This window comes from Chinchilla lanigera, unplaced genomic scaffold (genome assembly GCF_000276665.1).
Source record: "Chinchilla lanigera isolate Chin_1 unplaced genomic scaffold, ChiLan1.0 scaffold00135, whole genome shotgun sequence".
NCBI lineage: Eukaryota > Metazoa > Chordata > Mammalia > Rodentia > Chinchillidae > Chinchilla > Chinchilla lanigera.
In genome coordinates this window covers 3,286,767-3,297,936 of record NW_004955536.1, presented here as the reverse complement: position 1 = coordinate 3,297,936, position 11,170 = coordinate 3,286,767, and the positions used below count along the sequence as shown (strand labels likewise).

Below are 11,170 nucleotides of genomic sequence, written 5' to 3'. Positions count from 1 at the left end.
TTTTCCTATTTCACAATACCTAATATGTACTTTGATCCTTATTTGCACTTCAGGTTTCTCACACCAGAAAAACAATGTGATATTTGCACATGTGTCCAATTTATTTCACTCAAGAGTACGGTCTCATTCAGCAAGAGTAAAATTAAATTTTAACTGAATACAATGAGAGGTGATGAAAATTGATTTTAAGGAACCATTTAATGTTCTAAAGCTAAAGAGATAAGTAGAAAACCCCAGATAGTGGGTTTTGCAGCAGTAGAGACATGATTACATGGAGAGCTGAAAGATGTATTAGCAGAAGCATAAAGTCACCCAGAATGCAGGAGTGAGACAAAAACATGGGAAACACAGAAAAAGAATGAGTATAGAAATGATACCACATGAAGCAATTGGAGTCTCCAGAGAAGAGAAAAAAAATGGATCAAAAGGCAATATTTGATAAGTTTTTGGCTGAGAATTTTCCAAAACTGATGAAAGGGAAAACCACTGAATGGAAAAATGTTAATGAAATGTGATGACTCATAGGCAATATTAAATTACTGTCTTAGATAAGGATAAGACTTACCCTTTTAGATGTTTCATGGTACAGCTGCAGGAAATAAAAAAACAACAAAGGGCATGTAACACATATAGACAGTGAATCATACATTTCCATATATGGGATGTGGAAGAGTGTTTTGTAGTACCACTTTATTTCTAAGGTATAAAAGGAATCACTGCAGTAAACTGACTGTAAACTTTATTGTGTGGTAAAGGCTTCAGTTGTCTCCATTTAATCTTTTTTATTTTTGGTACTGGGAATTGAACACAAGACCTTGCACTTGCCAGGCAGGTGCTGTGCCACTGTGCTATATCCCCATCCATTTAAGTTGAATACCTGAATGGAGAGAAGAAGGCGTGTAATTTTTCAGTTCCTTTCATGAAAGTATTCACATGAAAGTATTCACACTGGAGTGAAACCCTATGTAATGGATACGGGAAATCTTTCATTTCTCACACATCCTTTTGAGCAGAGAAGTGAATCCATGATAGGTGGTAACTGATGAATGTCCAAATGTGGAAAAGCCTTCCTTCATCCATGTCCAAATGAAACCATAAAATAACTCTCATTGGTGTCCATCAGAGTCTCAGTTTTAAAGTGGGTCTATGTACATTTGATTTCTGCTTCTTTTTAAAAGAGCATTGAAGTATGATATTCCTGGGAGTATTCTTTAAGTCTTAGTACATGTCATTAGAAGGTAGGATTTTTTTTTTTTCCTTTACTGAGTTCTGACTTTTTCTTATTCCATTCATGTGGTGACCAGGTCCTTTGAGGTGTATTTCCAATGCGGTAGATTTACTTTTTACATAGTTCAATTGTTTTCTGATTAATGGGCCATTGAAAACTGATCCTTCTTGGTTGTTAATATCCTTCTTGGTTGCTAAGATCCCTCTTGATATCCAAGTGCTCCTTTTAATGTACGACTGAGTACAGTTTGTTAGTATTTTGTTGAGGATTATTTTTTCATTTCTGCTTGCCAGGAATATTGACCAGTAGTCTAGTTTTATAGTATTATTTTTCTACTTTTGGGTGGGCAAAAAAAAAAATTTTGGTTTTATTGATTGTGTGACTTTTCCCTCTGTAACCAGGGAATGACACTGTTTCTAGGTTTCTACATTTTAAACAGTGTTCTCCAGAATTTTAAGAATAAAATGTTCATAAACAGTATGACATAATCTCAGTTACAAAGCTAGTTTTGAAAAATTTCTAAGGATTAAAATTGTATTTTTTCCTCTGGCCTCTGTCAGAGAAATGCAAGTCAATTGACAACTGAAGTTACTATCTTTTTCAATATGTTTATAATGTTTTATGGCTTACAGGATGTAAATCTGTCATTTTCTTAGTAATTTACTCTTACTTTATTTTTGAATATATTTGCAAATGGGATCATCTTAATTTCTTTCCAGAGAGTTGTCAGTACATACAAATACTACTGATTTTCTTCCCTGAAACCCTTTTGAATGTATCAATTCTATAATTTTTGATGACCTTTAGGAATTTCTATATGTAATATTATGCTGTCAACAGATGGCAACAATTTAACCTCTTTTTTTTCCAATTAGATGCCTTCTTTCTTTCTCTTGTCTAATTGCTCTGACCAGGACTTCAGTCCTATGTGACACTGGGCATTTTTGTCTTGTTTTTAGAGGAAAGGCCACCAGGTTGTCACTGTTGAGTACAAATCTAGCTGTGGACTTTTCAACTATGGCTTTTATTGTGTTAAGGATCATACATATAACTAATCTGTTGAGAGTTTTGATCCTGAAATGATGTTGAATTTTGTCAGTGTTTTCATGCACCTACTGAGATGATCACAGTTTTGTTCTGCATGCTGTTAATATGAAGAACCACGTTTATATACATGCCCGGACAACGTTGTATCCATGGGCTTCTTTTAATGTACGACTCAGTAGAGTTTGTTAGTATTTTATTGAGGATTTTTGCACCTCTCCTCACCAGGAATATTTATCAGTAGTTGCTTTTCTGGTATTATTTTTCTCTGTCTTCTGTATCATGATAATGCTGACTTTGTTAAACTTAGTTTGGAAGTATTCATACCTCTTCAAATTTTTTGGAAAAGTTCAGGAAAGAATGATATTGATTCTTTAAATATTTGGTAAAACTCAGCAGTGTAGCAGTCTGGTACTGACATTTTCTTTTGTGAAATAGTTTTAATTATTGATTTAATTTCCTTGTCAGTATTGGTCTAAGATTTCTGATTTCTTTGTGATTCCATCATTGTAGCTTATATATTTTTAAGGAATTTATCAATTTTTTTCTTTGTCAAAGTTGTTGCTGTATGTGCTCATAGTAGTCTCTAATGAGGTTTGTTTTTTCTGACTTTTAATAGTAATGTCTCCTAGGTCAATTCTGATCCTATTAGGTTCAATTTTCTCTGCTTACTTCGTTAATCTAGCTGATAGTTTATCGGTTTTATATGTTAATCAAATTTCTCATCACTCAGATACATCATCCAACACCCACAATAAAGGGGGAGAGGTTTAATTTTCTCCTACTTTCAGTCCACGGTCTGCTAGCAGCAGGGCAGAGGTATCCTGGCAGAAGGGCATGATGGTGTAAAGCTGCTTAGTTAAGGGTGATGGGGAAAGACAAGGAAACAGCACCAGAGAGGAAGGAGTGAGGGACAAGACCGTGCCTGCATGGACTACCTGCACATACCTCAAAGTTGTTCCAGCAATCCCAGACGAATTCGAAAGATAAGCAAGTTGAAGCTCCATCCTCTTCACTAAAGTTTAGATGATCAAAAATTCAACTCTTAGGTTTGACAATGTTTTCTAGTGTTTTTCTATCTGTATTTTACTTTTTTGGCTATAATCTTTATTTCTTTATTTCTATATAGTCTTTATTTCTTTTCTTCTAACATTGGTGCTTAGTTTTTACATTGTTTTTCTTGAGATGTAATGGTAGACTGTTAGAAATCAGTCTTTCCTAGTTTCTTTCTTTCTCTTCTTTTTGAGGAGGTACTTTATTGCTATAAACTTTCTTCTTAGAACTGCATTCGATATGGCTCTTAATTGCAAATCAAGACATTAAATCTAATGAAAAAATGTTCATTTTCTTTCATATCATCAAAAATAGGCAAAATAAACCAAGAGTGCCTTCCATCCTCACAACCATAAGACTAGTAAAACTTGTGTAATACCAAGTCTTCACAAAGAAGTGGAACAGGAAAAATTATTATTTATCACTTATGGTTTGATAAAATGATTGTAAAGCTTTCATATTATTCATTAATAACAGACAAGATAATAAACAGTTTTGGCCCAGAAATTCCAGAGTATTTAAATGAGTATCAAAGGCAGTAAGGGGGTTATTCACAGCATTATAATACCAAAAACTGGTAGAAAGCCAGTACACAAAACTAAAATTATTATTATTATTTTTTCTTTTTTGATTTTTTTTCCGGTACCGGGAACCAAACTCATGGCGTTGCGCTTGCCAGGCAAGTGCTGTGCCACTGAGCTAAATCCCCAGCCCCCAAAACTAAAATTATTCAATGAATTGTAATATACTCATGCAATGAACTACCATCCATTAAGAAAAATAACTGAGTTACAGCTATACACCAAAAACTTCACTGAGTATTTAAATCATGACAATGAGTGAAAGAAGACAGATATAAAAGCATATGTAAAGTATAATTCGTTTATGGAAAGATAAAACATCAGTAAAAGAAAAGCATACTGATTTAGAATAAAAAGTTATGAAGGAAATTGATTGTCATAAATGTCAAGATTATGCTTACCTCTAGGAGTTGTGATCAGGTTAAGGAGGCCTTTGTGGATTCTGGATGGAGGGATGAAAATGTTTCATTTCTTCACTTTAAAAGTTATTACAAAATTTTATTTTGTAAATTGTTACATTGTGCCTGATATGTTTTATACACTTCAGTAGCTCAAAACTGTGAATAAAACTGGCAATTTCCTCCCTTTTTAATGCATAAACCTCTATTCTAATATTTAGAAAATATACTTTCTTCTGTTTCTGATATGAGTTTTGATTCCTGTCTCATGTATTTTTCTGTACACATTTTAGTTAACCTAAATTTTATAATTAAAATCTTATGTTTAAAACAATCCTAATGAATTAATATCAACTTAACTTCTGTATTAGGTACACACACAGTCATACACACACACATTCATACACACACACAAACCCTCTTCTTTCTTTGGTGTCAAAAATTAGATCTTTAAGCATTATATTTCCATTAACATATATTTGTGCTTTTATTTTTATGAAGTTTTAAAAACTAATTGGGGAAAAGATGAATTACAAACCCAAAACATAATAATATTGACTTCTATGTTTATCAATACATTTACCAATGTACTCACTGTGTTCTTAATTTTTTCTATTGTTTCTAGAAGTTACTTTCTAGTGTACTTTCATTTTGGAATGAAGGAGAACCTTTAGCATATTTTGCTAGGGCTGCTGTAACATTGTATCATAGACTGGATAGCTTCAATGACAGGAATTTAATTTTTCACATGCTTGAGATGCAGGTGTCCTTAGAGATTGTTTCTTCAGAAGCATCTCTCTGGCTTTACATCACCACCTGCATTTTTATCTCTGCATCTTATCTCTGTGTGTGTTTGTGTCTTAATTTCCTGTTTTTATAAAGATACCCATTCTGTTGTATCACGAGATCTAGTTTTAACTTGATTACCTCCTTAAAACCCCTCTTCGACTATAGTCCCTTTCTGGAGTTTTGGGACTTTGGACTTCAACATGTGGGACATAATTCAGTGTGTAGCAGGCAGTTCTTCTTGTACCAGCTCCCTCAGTTTTTGTCTGGAAATGTCTTTCCTTCACCTTCAGTTATGAAAGGAAGTTTTGCTAGATATGGAATTTTTCATTGATAGCTTTTTATCTTTCAGGACTTACATGTCATCATACTGCCTCTAGTCCCCTTAGTTCAGTTTTCATCAAATGTGGGATATTTTCTCCTATTATTTTCTAAAATATTACTTCTGCCCTTTTCATTTTTCTTTATATTGGACTCCCATTATAGTTGATGGTATTCCAAGGATCTCTTTGATTCTTTTCATTTATCTTTATTGATTTTTCTTGTATTCCTTAGACTGAATAACCAGTTAGATAAAAGGAGTAAATTCTAGTTAATGTAGTAGTTAAACCATTTTTTATGTATTTTATAAAGAAGCAGAAGTTATGAGTTTAAAATCTCCAAACACAAAGAAAGAATAAATGTCTAACAAGATAGATATGCTAATTATCATATGATTATTATGTGTGTATATACATTATTGAATCATGACAATGTACCACATAAATATATGATCACGATGTGTTGATTTTAAAAGTTTTTGTAGATTTGTTTTGAAATTTGCATATTATTTCTTCTCTCTGCTAACATCTGCTGCTGAATCTCTCTAGTAATTTGTTATATTTTTCAGCTCCATGATTGCTTTTATAAAATGTTACATTTTTCAATAAATGTAAAATTTTTTTATATTTTATTTATACCTATTTGGTGATGCATCATTCTTCTGATTTTATTTTTCTTTGTATATATTTTCGCTTACCTCTTTGAGCACATTTCAGACATTTAATTTATAATGGTGTGCTAAATTCAATATCTGAACTTCTTTAGGGAAGATTTCTATTTTTTCCCTGAGAATTAGCCATATACTCTCATTTTTTTCAGACTTTACATGTTTTTTGTTGAAAAACAGGAAATTTTGAATATTTCAGTTTGGTAATGCTATAAATCAGGTTGCTTTGTCTTCCCCAGTCTCTTGTTGCTATTGCTGCTTGTGGTGGATTGTAATCGTTTAGTGACTTTGCTAAACTACTTTTATAAAGACTATTGTTTGTTAAGGGTTACCTAGTGATTTGAGAGAAATTTTGTTAAGTGACTCGAATCTGCTTGCCACAAGTACCTGGCCAGGTGTGTCCAAGATGATTCAGGGCTTGGGTGCACCTGCAACACCCAAGCTGTTGGAACTCTTGCCTTGGCCTGCAGTCTTCCTTTTTCACCACCTGAAGGTGAGCCAGGGGAAGAGAGTATGTTCCTAAGCCACTTCTTCATTAGTATGTTCCTAAGGCACTTCTTCATTTTTGTCTAGCCTTGGATATGTGTCTCTTCTCGATTTATCACTATATGTGAGATTTTCAAAGACTTTATTTCCACACTCAGCCTTTTCCTTCTCAGGCTTTTCAGCATGCCTGCTGCTTGTGCCTTGTGCTCCAAGGAACTGTCGGTTGCCTGCCTTTGAATGCTTTTAACAAATACCACCTATGAGGCCACTCTGTCCCTGTGAGCAGATCCTTCAGGGAGCCACCGGACAGCTGGAATCATCCAGCCATAGATATTTTGGAACAAGTTTGGAGTCTCTATCTCTGGCACCAGCCAGCCACACCAGGAATATGAGCATCATCTTCATGTGTTGCTCCATGACTGCTTTTATAAGTGTGTGTGGGTGTGTGGAGTGTGTTGGTGGGTGGCAAGATCCAAGCACCACAACACTCTTTTAGAGCAATTCACCTCCTCAAGATGAGTGTAATCATGAGATACATGAATATATATATAAAAAGAAAGTAAGCAGCTTCCTTTTTTCCTAAAATAATGACTTGGCCCCCCACCCCACCCGCCTGGTGTTTTTTATCCTCTGGTAGGCTGGGCAGATTTGGAGGATAAGGAGTAGCAGTATAAGGGATGACTCAGCATGAAGATTGGCACAGGAGATTGGCATTGCATTTATTGACTTAATGAAGTTAAGAGGTCCCATCCTAGATAAAAACAGTGGAAAAACAGTCACCTCTTGATGAGAGGCTCTGCAAAGGATTTGGATACAGGAAGGACTGAGAAAAGTGTGACTAATTTTTCAATCTCCAGCATCTCCATGGTCTATAAAGCAAAACTTTTAATAGTATTCAAATGAAATATATGCTTCAAAATGCTGGGTGTTTTGTCTATAAATTGCATACTGTAGACCTATTGAATGATATAGAATGGTTTCATTGCCAATGATTTGAGTACTAGAGTCCATTATAAAACTTATAGCTCTATACATTAATGTTTGGCACGTGTAACAAGAAAACTTCCTATTAAGTCTTATGAATGCCATGGTAATAGCATGTATAAAGAGTTCAAAATAAATAAATTATAAAACATTTCAAATTTTATTTTCTGTTTTTCCTTTCTCTAGCCGCAAACACCTCCAGACTTATCTCCTCTTTATTTAGAAATGTATATTGTGGTGGACAAAGCTTTGGTATGTGTTTTCACTTTTTCTATAGTTTTAAATATTGATATAAATAGATGGTTATCCTTAGCTACAAGGCAATTAAGAGACCCTAGTCATCTTACTTGCCATTCATCATAGCACAGTATAAAATATACAGACAAAAAAAAAAGAGATCAAAAACTATTCTAATTTTATCAGAAATATTTTATTTGAAATATTACAGAACAGTCTTAAAAAACAAAATGGTTTTTTTCTTTTGTTGGCTCTTTATGTTTTTAGGGACTCTTATACCACACTCATTTTTTAATGAACTTTTGGTGAAGATGACCTTGTTTAAGTGTCCTAAGTGCTCTTAGGAAAGTCTTAAAGTGTACTGTGTAATCACTCTATGAAATATGAACTGAGCCAGAAATGCTGATAGTATAACTGCGTATGAAAAGTGGTTCTATGAACACTGTATATGGGAATTTTTTAAGCATCAGGTGCTTCTGGTCCAGTACATTGTCTGCCTGTTGTGAAGGCCCATCTAGATTCTTGATTTCTGTAAACAACTTGAGGGCCTCTTAAAATTTAGGCTCTTGGGGTGATTCCTTAGTATATAATCAACCACAGAATGGCTTTATTTCTTCTAATCATTAAAGATTTCAGAAAATAGAGATAAACCTGCATTTTGCAGGTTTTATTCCAATGGTAAGCATTTGACTCCCACATGTAAGGAACCTCACAGAGAACTTCAGAGGTGCTTTAGTTTGTAAAGCTTGACAATAAGCCAGATTTGAGGTCAGACACAGGAAAGACTTGGAGAAGCATGACAGTACTTGGGGAAAAAAGACAAAGGAAATATTTATGATTGAGGTATTGAGATACTTAAGAGAAAATAGATATTTCTAGTATATGTAACCAAAATTCTGGGGAATACTTGGGATTATAAAACTTCATTTGTTTCAGGCTTACATTACAAAGTTTTGAGAGTTGTTTTAAAAGCTTCTTGCCCCAGTTGTAGGTTTTGTAAGCCATAAGATGCCGACTAAACATTATTTTTCTATATTTCTGTGTATATTTACAAATTCCCTTATTTATGTATTCCAAATAAAACATTGAACCAGCTATAAAACCTGTGTTGCCATATATAGATGCATACATAAAGAAGAAAATTACTAACATTTTCTTCAGTGAGTTCACAAAATGTAGATATATAATTTTAGCTTACTGAATTCGGCAACATAATTGAGGAAGTACATGGTACTGTAGAAATACAGCCATGTTTTCATGGAGACAGCTATGAAAATACACAACTATCACATTCCGATGCTATGACAATGTGCAGTTGAAAGTTTTACAGTATAGATTTTAGGGGTTGAGGATTTAGCTCAGTGGCAAAAGCGCCTGCCTGGCAAGCACAAGGTCGTGAGTTCAATTCCTGGCACCAGAAGAAAAAGAAAAACAAAACAAACAAAGTATAGATTTTAATGTCCTGCAGCTCTGCTGAGGCCAACATATGAGGAAATGATTACGGTTGATAATGCATTGCTGTCTAGAGCAGGGGCCAAACTGCATACTACTGAGGTCACGGGGGTAGGCACCAGGACCATCCTGACACAGAAGGAGGAGTGGCCATGTGATCTTTATTATCATTTCTATGAGAGCACGTAAGGCAACATAAGCAGGTTAAGATTGCCTAATTAGCATATGTTCAGTGTATACTGATTAGGGTGTAGCAGCTGTGCATAGTTGTCTACATGGCCCTGGGTTGAGCTGGGCAGAGGAATAATAGCCCTGGGGTGACAGCTTGCTGCAGGAGGTGACTAGGGTGCAGGTCCTCACTGGGTCGTCTTATATATAAAGGTACATTTTAAGGCAGTCTTTTACTATCCCAAGAATTGTTTAACTCTGAGAATTATAATATTTTCAGGATCTACCCAGGCCCAAGACATCAAAGCATAAGCTATACCCAAATATGAAAGGTCATATTAACACAGTGAGACACATAATGAATACAAGAAATGAGCAACTGGAGGAGAATTGGCCCAGGGAAGGCTTTGTACTGATATCCCCCAGCCACTGTACGAGAGAATTTATGACTAGTACACATGGTTAAAAGAAGGTGGAAATAGATGATTAAAATAATTCATAGGATATTTGGATTTTAGCTTAAGGCAATGGAGAGTCATTGAAAAATTTTAAGCAAGGAAGTTACATACTCATGGTTTCATCTTAGAATTTTTGTTTTGGTAATTGTGTAGGTGGTTGCTGATGGGAAAATTGGAGAAGTCAGTATTTAAGAGATTGTTCAATCATCAACATGAGAGTAGGAATTTCAGTAGGAATAGAACTAATGATAAAACTTTAAAAGTGCTGGTGAGGGAGAATTGGAAGAACTTGGAAATTGCTGATTTATTCATTTGCTTAAATCTGCTGAGTGTTATTTACATATGAGCTTCATTTCTAGTTATTAAGGATATAGCAGTGAACAAAAGCTTTTGTTTGGATGAAGTATGTCATGTAATAAATGTGGAATATGATAATTGACAATACTATTAGATAATATTGTTGAAAATGTAAGTAAAAACACATTTTTGAGGGAAGAAGGAAAATTTAGCTTCTGAAATCAGTTTAGTTTTGAAAATTTGAAGTTCCTGCAGAAATCCACTGCATGTGGTGTGGTGTAGAAAGCTGATGTGTAGACATATGGAGTTTAATATTGTTGCAATCCAGAGGTCCTTCAGATTTTAACACTCTATGTAGACTAATTTGTGTATGCATGTATGTGTGGTCTTATGTGACAGTGACATTTTGGTAGTCTTGTGCAACTCCCAGCACAGTCAAGATATGCAGTAACACTATCACAGTGAGACTCCCACACATTGCCTCTTCACAGCCTCACCCAGATCTTCCTCCTCCTTCACCTTGAACTGACACTAAACCGTTCTCCTTTTTTATAACTTCACAGTTACTAGATAAAGTTATCCTTCAGTGTCTTCTCTGGAGATTTTTTATTTTTATTTTTATTTATTTTTTATTTTTTATTTTTTTATTTTTATTTTTTTTCTGGTACCGGGAATTGAACTCACGACCTTGCGCTTGCCAGGCAGGTGCTGTGCTGCTGAGCTAAATTCCCAGCCCCTCTGGAGATTTTTTAAACCCAGCATAATTTTCTTAAGGTTTGTCCAAGGGGTTCCATATACAAGTATTTCATTTTCTTTTTATTTCAGAGTAATAGTCTATGGAATGGAAGTACTGCATTTTAAAACATTTAATCCCTTAGAGAATGTTCATTTTTTGGTCATCAGGGACAACAGCATTAGGGATGTTCATATACAGGTTTTTGTGTGAGCATCAGTTTTCATTTCTTCAGGATAAATGTCCAGGAGTGTAATTGATAGGTCATGTACTAAGT

At 34.6% G+C, this 11,170-nt stretch overlaps 1 protein-coding gene across 1 annotated transcript in view; it reads left to right on the top strand.

Annotated features, from left to right (window-relative positions):
- Positions 1 to 11,170, top strand: part of LOC102020160 (disintegrin and metalloproteinase domain-containing protein 32-like) — a gene marked incomplete at its 5' end in the record, with an annotated part of 143,629 nt that overhangs the window by 36,912 nt on the left and 95,547 nt on the right. The window contains 1 exon segment of the mRNA XM_013507728.1: positions 7,735 to 7,800. Coding sequence (XP_013363182.1) covers positions 7,735 to 7,800 — 66 coding nt within the window.